Source organism: Lipotes vexillifer, unplaced genomic scaffold (assembly GCF_000442215.2).
Source record: "Lipotes vexillifer unplaced genomic scaffold, Lipotes_vexillifer_v1.1 scaffold685, whole genome shotgun sequence".
NCBI classification, from domain to species: domain Eukaryota; kingdom Metazoa; phylum Chordata; class Mammalia; order Artiodactyla; family Lipotidae; genus Lipotes; species Lipotes vexillifer.
The window spans coordinates 415,661-436,918 of NW_006771436.1; the positions used below are offsets into that span (position 1 = coordinate 415,661).

The window sequence follows — 21,258 nt, forward strand, 5'->3', positions numbered from 1 at the left end:
GGGGGGGCGAGGCCTTGGCTGTAGGGGGCGGGGCCTAAGCAAGGGCAAGGTTTGCGTTGTGGGCAGGGCCAATGCTCAGGACCCACAGGGCTGGAAAAGTCCCTGGGGGCTGTGGGGGGGTGGGACCTAGGCTCAAGGAACCAAAGGGGCCCAGTTGTGCCCCCCACCCCTGGTCTCAGAGGGCATGGGACCTCCCCTGGGAACCCAGCAGGCTTTCGGGGCTCCAGTGGGTGGGGAAAATGCCCTTCTCTCCTCTCTTGCTCCTCCAGTCTGGGAGGGTCCCTCCTGCCTGCCTCTCCTGATCTCCCCGGCCTCCCTACTATGCCCACAAGGACCCATGCAGCCTGGAGGGGGCTTTGGAGGGCAGGGCACGGGCCTGGGAGCTCAGCAGGCTCCCTGGCCTGAGTGGGCGGGGCAGTCACCCTCTGCCCCTCTTCTGCTCCTCCTGGAGGGCCCCTCCCGCCTGTGTGTCCTGATCTCCCTGATCTCAGGGGCATAAATCCTGTCTGGCCTCCACTTCTCCTCCCCACCTCAGTCCCTCTGCATCCTACCGGTTCACTTTAGGGTTCCTTCCGTCTCCTTGGGCATCAGAGTTCCCCACCAGTGGCCAGCAGGTGCCCTAGTTGTGGGGAGACGCTAACTCCCCATCTTCCCACACTGCCATCTTGACTCTGCCTTTCAATTTTTTTTAATCCATACCCTGTATGTTACACATACTTTTCTCATAGGAATACCTATTTAGAATTAAGTTTAGATGGAACTTGATTTCTAGTTTTGGCTTGGCATGTATGGTGTAGTGTCTCAGTCACCTTATATTTCAGACAAAAACTTGAACTTCTGAAGACCAATATGTTCTGCAAATGCAAAGTATAATGATTATAATGAGGGTATCAATTCATATATTAATTGATTTAAACTGTATTACTGTATTAATAAATGTACTTTCCATTTCCCACAAGCTGTTTCCCTCTTGAATATGCCTCATATCAATTTTCTATAAAATTAAGTTGCATACAACAGCTCATTTATTTTGTTGATGTTATTTCTCTCTCCTTTCCTTCTTTAAATATCCATTGAGTGGCTGATAGGGAGCTCAGAGAGACATACTTGCCCACAGAAGAGTTGTTCTGTCTTAAACAGCCCCTCCCAGTGTACCTATACTGTCCAATATAGTACTGGGCTCACTATGTATTTAGTAAATATTTATTAATATGAACTTGACATTATCAATAATTTTATCATTTATTTCATTTGATCATTTATTTCAGTGGTGAAGGGTAAGTAGTGTCTATTGGTAGAATACTCTTACTTTCCAAGTTCTGTGTCTACGCTGACCTCAAAGAAAGGAACAACCTTCAAAGCTTATTTGAAGCTATTTTGTTCATTCATGCAAACTTATGTATGGAGAAAATGTATAGTGGAGGGAAGGGAAAAAGTCAGGATGCTCTTCTGCTTCTTTCCTGCTATGCTTAAAATTAATCATGTAAGTCTTTCTAAATTTGCCTCAAAGATTAAATGAGAAAAAGATTTTTAGGGCTGTCTAGCACAGTGCCTGACACACAGTAGATGCTCACTTTATGCTAGTTTATTATAATGCAATGGACTAAAACTAGAGGATCTTACTCCTTTATTCTACATGATTCACCATCCTATTTTAAACTTTTCTCTTTTTTTTTTCACTTGAAGAATGGTCTTCATGTGCTTTTTTTCCCTGAATCTGTTGAATGGGTTCAGTGCTTAGTTACCCAATAAAGTGCAGGCAAGAACTTAAGGCTAGTATTTTCCTTAAATCTCTTCTATGATTTAAGACACGTCGGAGAAGGGATCGATGAGCTCCTACATCAACGGATGATGGTTTTTATCTTTATCAAGTGACCCACAATTTGGTTACTGGTGCAATGAGAAATTAAGAAAATAGCACACTTTTATGAGTGTCATTTCACAGTCACTCAAATCAGAACTGGAATGCCACAAAAACAACTCCCTGTTAGCCCAGAGAAAAAAAAAGAAAGAAAGTAAAGGGGAAATTCAGATTAGTCACAAAGAAGTTCCCCCGCCTGCCTGCAAAAGCTGCAGCATTAAAACTGAGAGTCCTCTCTGCTCTTTCAATCGCCTCTTGTCTCTGGTCCTGGGACCTTTGTGTGTTTTCTGATTGATACACCTTGTTTTGGCTTCATCTCCTTCTTTGTGGGGAAGAGGTCAGTCCTCCCTCAGGTTCCCTTCTGTCACAGTTTTCATCTTCCCTGCATCCAGATTGTGAAGATGGAAGGGGTCCAACCCCTGGATGAGCATGTTGGAAATGCACCAGGACGGAGATTCTTGAGGAACAAGCTATTGCTGGTGTCCTCCGTAATTCAGGGGCTGGGGCTGCTCCTGTGTCTCACCTACATCTGTCTGCACTTCTCTGCTCAGGTAAGATGCACCACTGGCATGTCCTTTCCTCCAGCTCAGGCTAATGGCAGCTCCAACAGCTGCAAATGGTCACTTGGAAATAATCTGACACCAAAATTTTTTTTTTTTCCCTTTTCTGCTCAGCGATCGTAAAGTGTGGTCATACACCCTTTTGTCTCTGTTTTCCTTCCTTTTTTTCAGCAGTGGCAGTGGTGGGGCACAGTGGAGATAGGGCAGGGGCACTGCTTCTGGATTATTCTTTTTCTTTGCAATGCAAGAATCCTGGTATTCCTTTATGAGCTGTCACTTAGAAGCTTTGAGTCACTGATATACCTACTTGGTTTACCTGTTCTTCTAGTAACCATCTTATCAGGGAATTAATGTAAAAAGGAAATAAAATCTCTTTACATTATTATACTTTCCTATTGTATTCATAAGCCTCATAGACTCTCAAGGAAATATGCTTTTTGAAGAATGCTAAATGTTATCAGTATTAAGTTCTTTTAAATAGCTAGCCTACGTATTTTAAGGGCAGAGATGTATGTGTTCACGCCTGTATGTATGCATGGCCAAACGTTTACCCCAGTAACTTGATCAGATATTGTTTCTCACAGCCTTTCTCTACCAATCACAACTTACAGACATCACTTTGTCCAATACATTATGTAGTGGAAGATCATCATTTTAGTATTTCTCCCACTTAATGAAGATATTCTTTCCATTTTTCCTTCTCCTTATTATGGTCCCTTTTACATTATTTTTTCTTATTTACTTATTCATATCTACAAACATTATTAGCTCTTTAAGGATGTTCTTGACTGCAGGAGATTCCACTGAAAAGAAAAGAAATGAATAGTGTCCCCATGTTCCCTTGTTGGGGCTAGTCTGAGAGTTCTTGTTTCCCTGGTGGATGCTCTGTGTTAGAAAAGTCTCTCCCTTGTAAAGGTCAGACAATAGGAACTTTTATTTCTGATGGCCAGGTCAGAGACTGGGTACCTCAAATTAGATCTGGATAAGATGAGCAGAGTCCTAGACGATGCCTGGGCTTGTCTTCGCCTACAGGAAATAGGGGTTTTCAGTGCCTACAGGCTAGTGGGAGTGTGGTTGTGATCACTGTACTATAGAGTGCTTGTGTCCCCAAATTCCCAAAGTGTAGCTGGTGTCACACTCAAGCCTGCAGACCAGTGAGCACCACAGCACACCCATCCTGTCCTCATCATGCCAGACGTTTCCTTCTTGTCACAGAAGCCTTTGGGTGAAATTAGAGTAGGCAATCTGGGGAGAGGGTGTGGGGGGAGGAGCAAAGTGTCCATGGCAGGATGCCTAAGACAGAGACCGGAATTAGGCCCTTCCGAGAAGAAAACAAAGAGTAACCCAAAATAGAACAGCTGAGTTTATTCACCAGGTCTGGGAGCCCTGAGAGTGCTTTTTCAAACAACCACAGCGTTACATATTTCCTTACACTGTGGGATGATAAAAAGACAGAACATATGGCCCCAGTCAAGGCTCAGCAATTAATTGCACTAGGGCTCTGAGCAGGAGAGAGCAAAAGGTGAAACAGATACAGATGTGTAGCCAGCTGGTGGCGGGGGCCGCCCCAAACTATCAGTACCCAAGAGATGCAGAGGAGAGGGGTCCTTTCTAGCAAGTCGCCCAGCAATTCTGTGCTAGAGCCTGGAAGGGAAGCTGAGTGCTGGCTTCCAGGATACTAGAATTCATGGAGCTGATCTTTGGGAGAGAATTAGCTTTCTCTGGTCCTGGCCCAGAAATGGAAGCAAAGATAGAGGAGGTATATTAGAGCTGTTTGCTCAACAAACGTGTTCTTGTATACTCTGGATACAGAACTTTTTGGGGCACAGATATTTGAAATGCTTAACTTGACATTAACTTTTTTTTCCTTACTTCTAGCTAGACTGTTTTAGCTAACATAATTTCTTATACTGTTAATAAGACCCACGGCAGCATGTTGTGTCCTTAAATTTAATCTCATAAGCTTTGTTAAGGGGAAGGACAGTCGTGTGTGTTCTCCCCAGAAGTTGATCAGTCATGGTGGCAGCAGTGTGTGTGTGTGTGTGTGTGTGTGTGTGTGTGTGTGTGTGTGTGTGAGAGAGAGAGAGAGAGAGAGAGAGAGAGAGATTGATTGAGAGAGAAGGGTGTAAAGTAATTGCTGAAGAAGGGACATAGAGTGATAGCTTTTCTAAATTCATAGATAAGATTGTTGGGAATTTTGGTTGAAGGATGAGGTAGGTGGTGATGCCAATCAAATCTCTACTTTTATAAGACATAATATTAGAGTGATATGTATAGGGGGTGAAATAAAGCTGAAATGCTCATCATTTGCCTAGTTAAATTGGATCTCTTTCATTGTAGGAGAAAGACATTTGGAGAATAATCATGATTTTTTTTCTTATTTCTTAGATTTAATTTTAAACTTCATAAAAAATTTTCCTATATGGATGACTCTGTAAAAAAAATACATATGAAACTGTTAAACTCCATTTGGCAGTCAACCTTCCCTTCAATCAAGTTTATTTAGTAACCTTTGTTTTCTCACCACTTGGTTAAGTTTTATTATGTGAAAAGCAGAAGTTTTTGTTTTTGAATGTCAGAAAAAAAGATGGACCTTACTCACTCCTTATATAATACACATCCCTCTTTGGGTCCTGATTTTCTCATCTGAAACAGGAGGCAGTTGGATCAAATGATCAAGAAATCTCTCTTCCAGGTCAATATCCTGTAGGTATGTAGTTTATATATATATAGTCATAAAATGGGTATGAGGATCTGAGAAATACCAATTTAAGTAAACAGGTTTTTGGGTCTAAGCTTCTGGATACCCTGGTTCTTAAGAAGGGACTGAGGGAAATCAAATTTGCACATATATTTGTAATCTGTATTTATTTATATACCATGTACCTATCTAAGTAACTTATTCTAGATTAGCAAAATACCTTATTTAAAAAGGGAAAGAAGTGGATGCTGTAGAAGAATATCCATGACACAAGTTATAAAATTGAGTCACAAAAATCAATACATGCTGTTTGGATGTTTATTGGGACTGCCATTTAAAGTATCAGGCTTCCAGGCTTCCCCGTAACTTCACCTGGGAACAGTGGCAGAAAAAAGCTGATCTATAAGGTGAGAAGCTTTTGCAAATTATACCCATGTGTCTCAGAGCTATTGAAGCTGGGCTCTTCCAAGATTTGTATCATCTTTATCAGAGTACTTTAAAGATGTGCTTTTAGTGATAATTCTTCAGCACATCCCACCCACAGTTAAAGGTTTACATTCTTATCACTTTTATTCCTGAGAAAGACAGAAGTGAAGGCATTTGGAAAGTGAGCTGACCAATTCTGTATCAGTGATGGCCAGAATTAGAATTCAGTTTCTTGATGAAGTTTCAGACTATAACTTGGACTTTGTATCCTTTAGGAAGAAAAAGAGGCATTTTTGATTAAAAAATCTTGTCTCAGATTAGCTCAAATTAAATGTGTCCCCATGTAATTTAACAAGTTTTTAAAGAAATTTTTTATGATAGACATGGAAATAATTTTCAATGTAATTGAATTTGCATTTTATAAGAAATTTTATGGGAGCTAAAAAGAAACATCTGAAGTATTGAACTGATATGTCACTAAGTATTTTGAGGCTCTTAAAGGAGGTACTGAAAATGTATAATTGTTGGATTTTTGAGCAGGCATTAGACATAGTCCACTTATGGACAGGAAAACAGAAACTCAGGGAGGGTAAAAGCCGGAGGAGGAGGTAATGCTTCACTGATATTAGAAGAAAGGTGGAAATTCTTTAAATAGATAAGAGGGATGATGGTGGGTGAGTAGGGGCAGAAGGCTTTCTAGGTAAAAGAGCAAGTTGCTCAGAATGGTTGGAGTTGAGAGTTCATTGGGGAAAGTGGAGGAAGAGGAAGCTGAAAATCTAGGTGAGGGCAGGACACAAAGGGTCTTGTGACTCATGCTAAGGGAACACACTTCATTCCATTCTATGCAAAAGAAAATACAGGAAAAATTACCCAACTTGTCGCTTCTCCAAATTTCGCTTCTCTTATGTGGTCTACATATTGACAAATACAGAAAGTGAGTCTAATCTCACATAGCACTAGGGGGCACCACAGTAAAACTAACAGTTCTTGGATATCTTTTAAAGAGAACCCACTCTTATTTCCTGAGGAGTTAAGAACACTTTTCTCAGGAAGCCAAGCGCTCATCCATGTATAAGAGGGTGAACAATATCAAGAGGGCCTAATATCGTTCACTGTTTACACAGTGATGATATTTTCTACAAGAAAAATTTAGATATGGGTTCTGACCCAAGCACTCAAAATAGGACAGAATAGCTTGGACAGGAATCATGCTGGAAAATGTCACATATGTACACACGAATAGAAACAAATATACGCACTCAGAGGAGAGATGGGAAGCAAGCAGAAGGGCTCTTGGTATAGACCTTGGAGTATAACCGACCCTATTCCTTTTCTCTGACCTCAACTCCTAGCTACTAGCCCTGAGTAGACCTAGCCTTGCCTAGGGGCTGACCACCCTGCCCTTCCAATTCTGTTTCTTTTAATGGAAATTACTTCTGTGCCCTTCACTTTCAGAGAACCCACAGCTTCCCACCTACTTCAGGGATTCTCCATTCATGGCTCATGAACATTAATCTTCTGGAATCACTTAGGTTGGAGGAGCCATGTACAGTGTTGTTACTCCTATTTAGGGAGTGAAAAGATACAACTGAATAACAAAGTAGAAGGGTTATTTCTCACAGTCACAGATAAAATATATGGCATATGTGGTAGTGTTAGTATGAAATTGGATTCCCCAGCATCCTATGGCTTGTGCATTTTGTTTGTAGCCAAATGAAGGCATTAAAACACTTCCTCATACAAAAATACAACACATCTTCTCAAAATTTTAGGGGAGTCATTGAGGTGTAGGAGAGAGAACACTGGACTAGGATCTAGAATATTCTGGTTCAGTCCAGTCTTTTAGCTTTGTGACTCTGGGTAAAGTCCCCAAAATCCCGAGTGTCAATTTAATCATTTTCAAAAATTGGAATTTGGTTATTGTGAGGAACAAATGTGTTACAGAGCTTTGTAAATGTTGAGATTATTATTATTATTCACGATCATGCTTCCATAAGCATACCACCACTAAAATGTTTGCCTTATAGTGCATGCGCGCACACACACAAAGACACAAACACTCCATAACTCAAATCTCAGGAAGCATATTATAGGTAAAGTTAACCTTAACTTCATGGACTTTGACTTTCCTACTGTAATTTTTAAGGCTAAAAAAACCCCTCTTGGTATAATTCTAGCATTTTTGAATATAGATGTCTAATTAAGACCTCATGGCTGTATTAGTGAGCAAAGGAAAAATGAAGGGGAGAATTTATGAGGGTATAAAATGTTACCAAGTTAGTGTCTGAAAGTGGTTCAGAGATCTAAAATGGCACACTTAGAACACATGGCCCAGGCTGATTCCATCTCCCTTTACGTTGATGTAGTTCATCCAGTTTTCCAATGACTTGGTTGCCAAATAGGGCAGAAAATTATATTTAGAAGAGTGGTCTGGTTCAAAATATTAGAAACGTTGGAGCTAAGATGGGCATAATTATGCACTACTTTCTTTTCAGCAAACCTTTCATTCTGAAATGCAAGTTTGATGTGTTATTAATTTGTCTAGCTTTGATAACATTGAAAATGCTATTTAAGAACATACTTGGACACAAAGATGGGCAAATAGACCCAAACTTTAATTCTTCCAATACTAATTGAAGAAGGGCTTATGGATAGAAAGCGACACTCCCAAAATGTTACATAGGTGGGGAGCTGCGGGGGTGTCCAGTGAGTGTAAATGATGTACCCTCAGGCTGGGCTGCCCTGTAGGTTGCCACAGCATAACCGTAGAGAATCAGTGAAACTGTCAAGTAAAAATCAGGATGAAAATGACAATTAACATTACAAAAAATTATAAACAAGCATCAAAATAGTCATCAAGGGAAATTCTAAAAACTTTGCTGGGTTATAAAAGAAGTTGTAAAACACATGTTTTACTGCTCAGTAATGTAAAATATATTTTGAGTTACCTGTGTGTTGGGTGCTTAACATTTTTTTCTTTTTTTTTTTTTGCGGTACGTGGGCCTCTCACTGTTGTGGCCTCTCCCGTTGCGGAGCACAGGCTCCGGACGCGCAGGCTCAGCGGCTATGGCTCACGGGCCTAGCCGCTCCGCGGCATGTGGGATCTTCCCGGACCAGGGCACGAACCTGTGTCCCCTGCATCGGCAGGCAGACTCTCAACCACTGCGCCACCAGGGAAGCCATTTTTAACTTCCAAGGCCCATAAAGATCTTCTTAATCTGGCCCTGTATGTGGTTTGATGAAGACTGGGAACTCAAAGCACTTTTTTTGCGGGAGGTTGAGGGGCATCACTCCTGGTGCTACTTGGAATAACCATCTCTGGTTTTGTGATTTTTTCCCTACTTTTGTCCTCACTTCTTCACTATGACCTCAGAGGAAGATAGATATTTGTGTGCAGTTTTACAATGAGGAAGTTTGAGGCATAGAGACTTGTCTAGGTCAATATAGGAAGGTCTGGTTATAAATTAGGACCAGGTTTAAATTCTAGTCCTGTTTCTTTCCGTTACACTTGGCCAAGACGCCATGGCTCTAAGCCGTAAGAATTTCGGCTGGCTGTTTTAAAATTTGTTTCCTTTTCTGACATTAATTGCTTTTGAAGAAAAATTGGTGGAAAGATTTATAACCTGGCGTAAAGGGAAGCAAGATTCTTTTAAAAAAGGGATCTAAATCTACTTCCACAAATAGAGATAACACAACAAATGAAGCTTTAACAAGCGCATAATACAGCATAGGTTATTTTTTTTTTTTTTTTTTTTTTTCCTTGCGTTATGCGGGCCTCTCACTGTTGTGGCCTCTCCCATTTGCGGAGCACAGGCTCCGGACGCGCAGGCTCAGCGGCCATGGCTCACGGGCCCAGCCGCTCCGCGGCATGTGGGATCCTCCCGAAACGGGGCACGAACCCGCGTCTCCTGCATCGGCAGGCGGACTCTCAAGCACTGCGCCACCAGGGAAGCCCCAGCATAGGTTATTTTGATGAAGCAAATCATTGCCATGTGTGATATATTCATAGAAGAGCAAGGGAACTTGGATTTGGGCACTAGCTCAGTCATTTATTCACTCCGAGCTGTACTTTTTTAAAAAAACAATAATGAGATTAGACTATATAATCTCCCTGGGCCTTTCTAGTTCTATCAGACTGATTCAAAGAATTATTTTAATGTTGTAAGTGTGATTTCACACTATATGCAAATATCTTTTCAACCATGTATTAGTTTCCTAGGGCTGCCTTTTAAGGTACCACAAATTGGGTACCTTAAAAGAAATTTAATCTTTCACAGTTTTGGAGGATAGACATTCAAAATCAAAGTGTCAGCAGGGCCATGCTCCCTCTGAAGGCTGTAGGGAAGGATCCTTCAGGATCCTTCTTTGCCTCTTTCTAGCGTCTGGTGACTCCCAGCAATCCTTAGTGTTTCTCGGCTTGTAGTTGCATCACCCCAAGCTCTGTCTCCAAGTTCACATGACTATCTTCCCTGTGCGAATCTGTGTGTCCTCTCCTCTTCTTTTAAGGACACGCATATTAGACTTAGGACCCACCCTAATCTAGTTAACCTCATGTTAACTAATTACATCTGCAAAGACCCTATTCCCTAATCAAGTCACATACTGAGATTCTAGGTGGACGTAAATTTGGAGGGACACTATTCAACTCACTACAAACCATTTATTAATTTACTTATTTAACAAGATCTATGGAAAATAAGTTACCTGTCAGACATTGAGGAAGCAATGGTAAGGAAGACTTGGTCTTCCTTGTCCTCTCAGAGTTTGCAATCTAGTGGAGAAAGAAGATGGTCAAGCAATAGCATAGTGCGTGATAAGCACTGGATAACCACGTACGGTACAGCTCTTCAGTAAGAAGTTTCACGGAGGCTATCTACCTAACTTCAATATCTAGTTTCTCAATTGGGATTATAAAGTGAGCATACTTTAATTTTTGCATTAGTTGCTTCGTTTCTCTTCCATTATTTAACAGGAAGGCTTTAGTTTAAAATGTCATTGTCATTATTGTTACCACCACCATCATCATTCCACTGCTGTTCGGTTATGATTTTTCTTTTTTTTTTTTTTTGCGGTACGGGGGCCTATCCCATTGCGGAGCACAGGCTCTGGACGCGCAGGCTCAGCGGACATGGCTCACGGGCTCAGCCGCTCTGCGGCATGTGGGATCCTCCTGGACCGGGGCACGAACCCGTGTCCCCTGCATCGGCAGGCGGACTCTCAACCACTGCGCCACCAGGGAAGCCCTGGTTATGATTTTTGCCAGTCACCAATCTTAGTTCACACCAGAATATAGGTTGAGGATTATTTAGCCTCATGCAAATGAGGCTAAGAGCTTCATTGCATAAACAACACAAAAGATATTCTTGATTGTTCATTAACCGTCATAGGGAGCCACTTAGGGGAAAAAACTGTTACTTTTGTTACAGCTGAGGGGTTTATTGTGTTGAAAAGGTCTTCTATTCAAAAGGTCTTCTTATCTACCAATAATTTGGGAATTCTCTTTTGAATGTTGTGATTTCCCTAATCTCTGGTATGGAAAAGTCCTTAGACACTCCTCATTCCACAGTGCTTATTCCACCATCTTAACTGAGGATGGACATAAAAATAGGATATTAGAAACTGAGAAAGTGAAAGGACTTGTTCTGGCCTAAGACCATACCTAAGTGTTCCTATTCCCAGCCCAATGCCTTGTCCATTCTACTAGGTTGCCTTTCCAAGGCAATAGTGCCTCCTTTTTTATATAGCAAATGAGATGGGGAATGAGTGACTTCAAGTAGAAAGATATTGATTGTAATAATTCTGCTACCCCCTTTGTAACTAAGGATGAATGGGGCAATGTAAAAAACCTTGAGCAGTCACATATGGTGTTGGCTCAAGCCAGTGTCAGATATTATGTGATTATGCAGCCACTAGCCAAGGTCAGGGCATAGTCTAAAGGGCTAAGTTCCACCTTAGCTCAGCAAAGGTTTATTTATAAATGCCATTATTTTTAGGGCATTGTAAGGTTTATGATAATGCAGTGGGTACCTTGTAAACCAACCCTTCCATTTGCTTAGAGACTAGAATGTTTTGCTGGAGATCACCAAGGTGGGGAAAGGAGTTATTTCTTTTTTCAATTTAATTTTTAAAAATTTATTATAAGATTATACAAGTAATATAATGTACAAGGTTATATAAGTTTCAGGTGTACAACATAGTGATTCACAATTTTTAAAGATTATATTCCATTTACAGTTATTATATAATATTGGCTATATTCCCTGTATTGTACAATATATCCTTATTTTATACATAGTAGTTTGTACCTTTCAATCCCCCCTTCCCTCTCCCCCACTGGTAACCAGTAGATTGTTCTCTGAATCTGTGAGTCTGTTTCTTTTTTGTCATAGTCACTAGTTTGTTGTACTTTTTAGATTCCACATATAACTGATATAATACAGTATTTGTCTTTCTCTGTCTGACAGGAAAGGAGTTCTTAGAAATGTTTTGGCAGACCCCTTTGTCAGTGTACTTTAAGGATTTCCCTAGTAAATGTGGAAAGGGAAACCCAGATATAAGAAAATCTTCCCCCTGAGGATATAAAGAATTTGTTGCAAAATTTTGCAAATCACAAAATTTTGAAGGTATGTTCATGACACATGGATGCTTTTGGTTCATTTGGTTGTTTATCTGAATACCTGATATTCCTCTTAGGAATCTGCTAATTTGCTAAGCATTTGAGACAGTGAAACCACAGTTCCTGTTCTCTGAGACAGAGGGGAGAGAGTCAGTTAGTAGAGACTTGCCATTACTAAGTAAATTTGACAAGAAAAGTGGAAGTGGTTAGAGAAAGGAGGCTATGTTAGGATATCACAGGGCCTGTGTAGTAGCGAGGAGAGTAAAATTTAAGAGGGAGATAGCAAAAAGGTGCTGGCAGCCATGGTGAAGGGTGGGGATAGAGAAAGAGAGAGTCTTGAATGACAGTTAAAATGGCTTTTCTTTGTATTCATTAAATCTCAGTAGACTCTTTATTCGGCAAGATTTTCAAAGTCAAACATCTTCCTCTCTTAAGAAATGTAACTTTGGGGATAAAGTTTTCTGATTATGGAAGACTCTTTGGCCAAAGAATCAGCTTTTGCCCATTCTTCCTATTCCTTTCTCTGAGTGGGGTTCTGAACTTCACTGATCCGAAGTGTGGGCCCTTCCCTTTGTAAGGGAGTTTCCGCTGAGTACACACTAAGTCCACCAGGGTGAGAGTCTACCTTCCCAGCCCACTGTAATGGGTAAACATAGAAAATTCCATCTTCCTCTTCAGAGGCTCGTTGAGACACACCCTGAGAGCTTGTGAGGCTGTGCTTTCATGATCTCTCAGGTCTCCTCTGATTGACATGAAGCCCAATGTTGGGGGAGGAGACATTCACATCCCAGTGGAGGTTGCAGGGTGAACCACAGAGTTCCCATCACAGATCTGTTTCCCTGCCATCCTCCACTGATTCACATCCCATCCCACTCCCACCTAGGATCTTGACTGATATCAAGTGAGGAAGGGCAAGGCCCACATAGTGAATGCAGAGCCCACTTCCTGGTTTCATATTTGATGAGTATCATTCCCTCCTGCCACAGATACATCCCCCTCCAGGACAAATGCCACATGAGTATAAGGTTGGCAGCCCCATGCCACATCCCAGTGAGTCAGAATTAGAAACTCACACATTCCAAAGATGAGCCCACGAATCAAGCATCACCTTTTTGGGAACATGGTACAGGCTACTGGGTAAATGCTAGATATCAGACATTTTCCATCTGTGTTCTCAGACAGTTCAGTGCTCCAGGTGCTGAGAGAGGCCAGGAAAGGACATAATTCTGACTCTTCTTTGCATCACCTGCTTGCTGCCTACTTTGTACTTGTCCTGCTGCCCCTTATCAGGACAATTGCATCTAATCAGAGCCCAGCTAATGGCTTTGCCAACCTATACTACACAACCTTGTAGGATTGACTGAGGAGCTCTTTCCTGGGGAATGTCTAGATATTTTGAGATATATCTGAATATTTTGACAACTATCTAAAACCTAATGTTTTAATCTTATTCAGTATTGACAATTAAAATAATTCAAATTAATTTTGAACCCTCAAATGCTTTCTTAGGGGTTTTTTACTCTAAAATAGAGTAGGATAAAGAGAAAGGATGTTACTGTGAAATTGGGGTTCAAAATCAAGTTAATACCAGTTTCTTCCTGAGCAAGTTCTTAACAGCACTGATTCTCATTTTTCTATCTGTAATACGTGGGTAATTACTATTTCTACTTAAAAGTGTTATTTTGGATAGCAAAAAAGGTAATGAAATTGAGAAAGAGTAATGCAGTGCATGGCATGTTATAAGTTCTCAATAAGGTTTTATTGTTTTCCTTGACTATACCAAGAATGGTCTCGTTGCTAGACCTTTCTTCTATATAATGCCTTTGGATTATCTGGGTCCTCTTTTGCTTTCAAGGCCTAAGACCATGTCTTTCCTTCTTGAGTGGCCAAAGCCTGCAATGATTTTTCTGTTCTCTGGAACCTTGTGGCATACATTGCCTGTTGATGCTTACCAAAGGTTTTTTTGGAGGAGCTGTTTCCCCAGTTGACATACAAGTTTGTCAAAAATAAGGATTGTGTCTTCTTTCCCTTTGTGTTCTTAGAGTTGATTGTAATGCCTGCCATATAGCAGGTACTCAATAATTGTTGATGCTGTTTCAAATCAGCAATAACAAGGCAATCATATAACTATTCAATCAACTATGGAATAGTGCTTACAGTAGAGCAAACATCCTTTGAGCACCAGCTTTGGGACAGGCATGCTTTTTGCCAAGGGCATGGTCGAAGATACATTTTCTGGATTTGGGCCTTCAGGAGTTCACAGTTGAGTGTGCTAATTCTTAAATCCTGAACCTTGGGTGCTTGTAAAAATGCAGATTACTGAGTCCACCTACACCTTTTGAATCAGAATCTTTATGAATAGACTGGCCATCTACACATTTTTACAAATTTTCCAGGTGAATCAAATGTACATTAGAGTTTGAGAACAGTGGGACAGCTGACCTTTTTTCATATCATCAGCTGCTCCTAGACAGGACATGTGCATTATTCAGTCAATTGGTCAAATAGCCCATATATCAGCTGCCTACTGAGTACTCTGTTTTCTTGGCTCTGCTTATGACAGCCCTCAAACCCAGGAGGGAAGCCTGAACTTTTGGCTCTCCCTATGCACTTTCATGATGAGGTCATCGTGAGACCACCACCCTGCCAATCTGCTGTGTGTGGCAACTTCTTCTTTCCTCCACCTTGGCACCGAAGTGGACACAAGGCATGGAATATTAATAAAGTCTTCAAAGAAATTTCTCCACACTTTAAATTTGCATGGGGAGAAAGAAAACTGTGTATTGGTATAATGAAAGTTGTACCTTCATTGGAGGACAGGAGTTGAATCCCTTTACTTCTGTAGGCCTCAGTTTCTTCATCTGTAAAATACAATGTTCAGTTAGAAGATGACTTCTTTTATACTCATGCTTCTGAAACCATCTCATTCAAACTTCAGGACAGTGCTTTGATTCTGGTGTGTAGACTTATAGGAGTTTCCCTTCCCCTTTGAGGATGGTACTGGCTCTTCAGACTTTGCATATTGAAGAAGCCTTATTGTATAGCTTGTCCTTACATGAAAGCCCTCTGGGACCTTTGATATATTCCATTTTCTTTTAGTATCTGGAGAAGGTATGAGGATTTTGATTTTCTTGATATGAAAAAGACCATGTTTGTGCATGTGGGTAAAATTAATATTTTCTGATTGTTTTCTGGTAACCTTTCTTATGAAGCCAGGATTCTTTTGTATTGTTTCTCTGGGCTACAGAGAGCCAGAGGGATATTTTAGGAATTTCGTTGGACTTTGTTTTTCATTTTATTAATTCCTTCATTCTGTAGTCATATATAAAGCTAAAATAGTGTTATGTAGACTAAATTAAGAACATGACATGGATCTTATCTCTCATGGGCATCCAAGAATAATAGTTGACATTTATCAACTCCTTACAATGTTCCAGGTCAGGTACTGAAAATTTAGATACATTATCTCATTCAGTCTTCACAACAGCACTCTGGGATATAGATTTTACTATTTCCATTTTACAGATGAAGAAACTAAAAATCAGCAAGGTAATGCCATTTTCCCAAGAGCACACAGCTAAGTAGTCTTGTAGAGGAGATGAGACATGTATCCAATGGTGGTAGAATGAAAGTCAATAGAGTGATTTAAAAATTTTTTTTACATCAGGGTTCACTCTTGGTATTGTACATTTTATGGATTTTTAACAAATGAACAATAACATGTACCCACCATTAGAGTATCATGCAGAATAGTTTCAGTACTCAAAATCTTCTGCACTTCACCTGTTCATCTCTCCCTCCTCCCTCACCCCTGGCAATTGCTGATCTTTAACTGTGTCTATAGTTTGCCTTTTTCAGAATGTCACATAATTGGAATCATACAGTATATAGTCTTTTCAGATTGTCTTCTTTCATTTGGTAATATGCATTTAAGGTGCCACCATGTCTTTCCATGGCTTGAAAAGCTCATTTCCTTTTAGCACTGAATGATATTCCATTGTCTGGATGTATCGCAGTTTATTTATCCATTCAGCCTACTGAAGGATATCTTGATTGCTTTTGCTTGGCAAGTTTTAGCAATAATAGACAAAGCTATTATAAACATCCATGTGAATAGAGTGGTTTTTAAGTACTTGCTATGGGAGACCAAAAATCAGGGATTTGATTTAGGCCTTGAAGGTGGTGATATTTTGCTGGGTCGACATAGATGGAGGGCCATTCTTGGTGGAGAGAAAAAAGGAAGCAAGTATTTTTCAAATGCTTACCATGTGCCAGGCAAACTCCTCGGTACTTTCACATATGTTAACTTATTTAAGCTTTACAGTCATCTCATGGAACATTCCAATAATAATATTCTGCCTTATTTTCACAGACAGGAAAGCTAAAGCTCAGAAATGGTATATACAACATTTCCAAATTCACAAAACTAGAGAAGTCACAATTTGAACTGAATCTGACTCCCAAGCCTATGCCCTCTGTTTTGTCCTACCAGGCTCTATTCAAGGGCAGAGAGCTTAGAGGAAATGGTTGGCTCCAGCATAAGACACAGAAGGGATATGTGTAGCAGTGATGCTTGACAAGGAGGTTGGTGCCAGGTGATGGAAGGCCTTGAATTGGGCACTGTGAGGGTATTTCTGGGCAGTGGGGTAGTCAGCATGAGGCGATCAGGTATGGAGGATGAAGGGAAAAGTTGTAGGAGGGCATGGAGCAAGAGGAAACACCATCTTATTTCACAACATTGCCTAGGCTTGGTGGTGTTGATGCTAGGAAGAAACTTGTGAGAATATGCAAATTTCTAATACTGGGTGACCTTCAGGAGAAGGAAAGGAAGCCCAAATCTGGAGTTGCATTTGCATCTACCTGAAAGAGGAAGTCACGTGTCCTTTCCTTGCTGCCTCTCAGCATCTTGGTCTCAGAATGTCCTCTTGGTCATTACTGCCCCTACTTAGTCATCACAGTATTTTAGAACACTAGGAAATTTCTTTTATTTGCAGGAACCTTTTGGAGATTTTGCTAAGTCAGTCAAATAATCAAACCACGAGAACTTTTAAGTCAGAGAGCTTTATGCAAATTTGGGGTGAGGAAGCTTCCTATTTTTCTCTTTTATTAAAATTGACTTAGAGTTGCAACTTTTAAAATTAAAATCATGAACAGTTAGTGCTGAAAGGGATGTCTGTGATCTTTGAGGAATTTTTAAAGAAGAGAAAACTGATGTCTAGAGAAGTTATAAAACTTTCCTAAGATGACACCATACTTGCCTGGCTGGCGTTAGGACCAGGTTGCTGCATGCTGAGCCCTGTGCTCTTTGTGCAACTGCGCAGGCTGCTTCTGACTTTAACAAGGTGGCCATTCAGGCTGGGACCAACCTGCCCAGAGAGCAGTGGAGGTATTCATTTACCCAGGGGATTATGGTGATCATGATTGGGTAATATGCCTTTTGAGAGGCCTTCTTCCAGAACATTGCCTTAAGCATGAAGGATACCAATCCAGCCTCACAAACAGTCCGCAGAGGGGAGAGAGCTGAAGACTGTCAAGTCTTCCCAGGTCAACACCTCTCCACCTGCTCACTGCTGACTAATATCCCTCCAGGGGCCCAGGCACTGGCAGGGCTCAGAAAGGCTCTCCTTCTTCCTACACTGCCTGTTGGTTTAAGCTTGGTGAGGCTTTTGATTTTATGTACAAGGGAAGTAGGGGATTCTTCATCTACAAGGGCAGGCCCCAGTGGAATCTGTTTGACTGCTGCTATGAGTGTGCCAGGAAAGTGGGAAGCAGGGATTCCACACCCCAGAGTATGAAAACAAATTCCTCCCCACACCTTTGATCAGGACATCTTGCCAAAAATAGCCTGGTGGGAGGAGCTCTTGTCCTTGACAGGTGCAGTAGGTGGTGGGTTTTTGTTGTTGTTGTTGTTTTCTATTTCCTTTTTCAGTAGGTAATACAAAATTTATAAAATATAAAAAAGTAAACCATGGAAAGTAAGGGTCCCTCCCACTCCTGTCCTCAGGCTTCCAGTTCCTTTCCCCAGAGGCAACATTATACTCTGTCAGATAAATTCATTGCCCACACAAACATTATCATTATTTTTTGACACAAAGGGTAATGTACTTTATACATGATTCTGCCCTTTGCTTTTGCTTTTTTCACTTAATATATTAATATTTTGGAGTTTGCTCCATATTGAGCTTCTTCGTTCTTTTAACCACCAAATTTCCACAGATGTTTTATTTATTAGCTTTCCTTTCTTCATTGTTTTACTTCTTTCTTGCTTTTGAGTACTCACTTGGTTCAGGTTAGATTTTTCACATGGTAAAAGAGCAGGGAACGACCCCACATTAAAAAATGCTACACGCAGATCTACTCATCTCTGAAGGATTAGAACAGTTTTTATTGCCTGTATGCCCTGAAAATAGGATACTTACTCCTGTTTTCCAGTGAAAAAGCGAGCAGTCAGAAAGCTTTCAGAATTCACTCCCAGTGCATTCTGGGAGTCTGTGGCCATGAAGGATTGATTGGTCACAGCCTTGTCCATGAAGGATGTCTATGACTGAATGGGTTTCTTAAGAAGATGACTGTTAAGTGCTCTGTTATCCAGAATGGGAAATTGGGGTTTAGTGGGCCAAAACAATATACCAAGGAAGAGTTTGGCAAATGAGGACAGATCTTACTTAGATGCTTGCACGAAAGAGAAGAAGACTCCTAACTTACCTTAAGAGATGTTATAGAAAGGCAAGGGGGGCAGGCAGGAAGGCTGGGTCTAATCTACATAGAAAAAAACAAATCTCTTGTCAAGTCATTCCCTTTACTGGCTACTACATTTCTGCTTCACAGGGTATGAATTCAGTTTGTTCATTTTTTTCTTAAAAATATATACTTTTTCCTCCTTTAGGTGCCATCTCAATACCCTCCAATCCAAAGTATCAGAGTACAGTTTACCAGTAAGTATTGTCAAAAGTTTAATTGATTCATATTGTTAAAAGAATCTTCTCTCCAGCCTCTTAATTTCTCCCAGAACACAAGATCTCTCTCTTTTCTTAGGGAAACATTAAATCCTGAAATTGTTGGAGGCTGCATATTGTTTTCATTAGGGACAAAGAAGGTGTATAAAGAAGAAAAGGGAAGTAATTAGTTACCAAATATGTGCTTGTCACTGTATTACTTCATATTCCTCACTTAATCTTCCCAGGAACCCTTTGAGTAGGAATTATTCTCAATTTTTAGGTAAGAAAACTAAGGCTTTACTTCTTACGAGTTTGTCTGACTGTAAGACTTGCCATTCCCCAGTAATTCTATTATAGGACGGGATTTTACCTTAATGAAAGTTGCGGGACTTGAAGTCAAGGTGATACTTTACCTGGAGAGCAGTATTTGGATCCATGATTAATACTAGAACAACCACCAGTAGTTTCTGTATGGATATTCATTTGTTAAGTCCTCCTGAGCTAAAGGAAAGTATATCTTGCCTTCTATAAGTAATCCTTACTTTCAGTTCAAAGTATTTCCCACAGACTTGATACAAAGCAAGAATTACTGAAATGTGCCCAGCAGTGCACATTTCAGTAAAGTACCTATTCTTTCCTATCTCTGAGGGACATGGGGCAGAGTGGGGAGTTTGAGATGTGGTTGCTTGACCATCCAGGATGATATTGAGGCTACCGTAGAAATAAAAGAAATTTGGTTTTTTGATTTGCACTTGAAATGGCCCCACACAAAGCTACGAAATCCATCATTCTGTGTCCTCCTACTCTTCCTTTTCTGTCTCCTGTGGCAACTACTATTCCCAAGGCACCTTCCAGGAAAAACTAGCAATAAAAAGGTAGAAGGGAGAAGTAGGTCTATGTTCTTGAGCTCTTCTACCTGCATCTTAATGAGCAGAATCTGAGCCCATGGACATTACTAAGCTTTACTTAGTATCACAGCATAACTAAGCTCAAGTGCCTGTTGGCAAAGGCCAGTAACACATGCTGTTGGTAGGTCTAGTGCCCGGGGCATGTGAAAAATTTTCATTTCATGATCCAGTGGAGAGAGGACAGAGAAGAGTTAAAAGCAACTGCTTTGCATGGAGTGGGTGTGCAGGACCCGGGCAAGGGGCACTTCCACCACCCTTTGCCCTAGTCTGTCCATTGAGCAAGAAAGGAAGCACTGAGTTGCCAATCCCTCCTGGTTTTGAAAAATCAGGGAAACCTTGAGGCTCCATTTCCTGCCACAGGTATGTTGTGATAACTGCCAGTTGCTATATTCTCTCTGCTCTTGAACCCCAGCCCCGTCTGTAATCCTCCTGGCTACTAGTATTAGCTTTGCCTCATCTATTCCACAGAGAAAGCAGATTCCAACCCTCATGGAGAAAAACAGTACTTTCTTCCTCTCATTCTTCTCAAAATCTCTCCCTATCTCCTTCTCTTCATGTGTTTCTAGACATATTGGAAGGCTGTTGCCCAACGCTGAGCTAAGGAATCTTTTTTTTTTTTTACCCTACCCTCCTTAGAGTGTGAAAATGAGAATGGTTTCATCATCACATCCCCAAACAAGGATGGAACCATGAAGGTGCAAAACAACTCCATCATCATCAACTGTGATGGGTTTTATCTCATCTCCCTGAAGGGCTACTTCTCTCAGGAGCTCAGCCTCAGGCTTCAGTACCGGAAGGGTCGGGAACCCCTCTTCTCCCTGAGCAAGGTCACATCTGTTGACTCTGTCACAGTAGCCAATCTGGCTTTCAAGGACAAAGTCTACCTGAATGTGACCACTCACAGTGCCTCCTGCGAAGACATTCAGGTGAATGGTGGGGAATTGATTCTCATTCATCAAAATCCTGGTGGATTCTGTGTCTACTGAGGACCTGATGGCTGCATCTAAGCCAGGCACCAACATGAATGCCAAACTGGGGGTGGACAGGACACAGATTCTTCCTTGGGAGTGGAGGAGTCATCCCAGCTCAGCCCTCATATATGGCCACTTGAGATGTGACCAGATCACTCCCTCCCCCACTCAGGGATATTTAAATCTTTATTTTATGTACCAATTAACTTTATGTATTTATCCTTGTATCTTCTAAATCACCTAGCCCTCATCCCTCAGGATTGCCTCAAGCCTGTTG

At 41.0% G+C, this 21,258-nt stretch overlaps 1 protein-coding gene across 1 annotated transcript; it reads left to right on the forward strand.

Moving 5' to 3' along the window:
• Window positions 1–2,262: 2,262 nt before the first annotated feature.
• TNFSF4 (TNF superfamily member 4) lies at window positions 2,263–20,996 on the forward strand. The gene is made up of 3 exons (XM_007446753.1): window positions 2,263–2,412; window positions 19,051–19,099; window positions 20,647–20,996. Exons 1-3 carry the CDS (start codon window positions 2,263–2,265, stop codon window positions 20,994–20,996), a joined length of 549 nt encoding a protein of 182 aa, XP_007446815.1.
• Window positions 20,997–21,258: the final 262 nt, after the last annotated feature.

Excerpts from the sequence above, each read along its gene's own strand:
- TNFSF4 (XM_007446753.1), top strand. The coding sequence starts at position 2,263 with ATGGAAGGGGTCCAACCCCTGGATGAGCATGTTGGAAATGCACCAGGA. Across the intron at positions 2,413-19,050 it reads GTCTGCACTTCTCTGCTCAG|GTGCCATCTCAATACCCTCC; the intron begins GTAAGATGCACC and ends TTCCTCCTTTAG. Across the intron at positions 19,100-20,646 it reads TATCAGAGTACAGTTTACCA|AGTGTGAAAATGAGAATGGT; the intron begins GTAAGTATTGTC and ends TACCCTCCTTAG.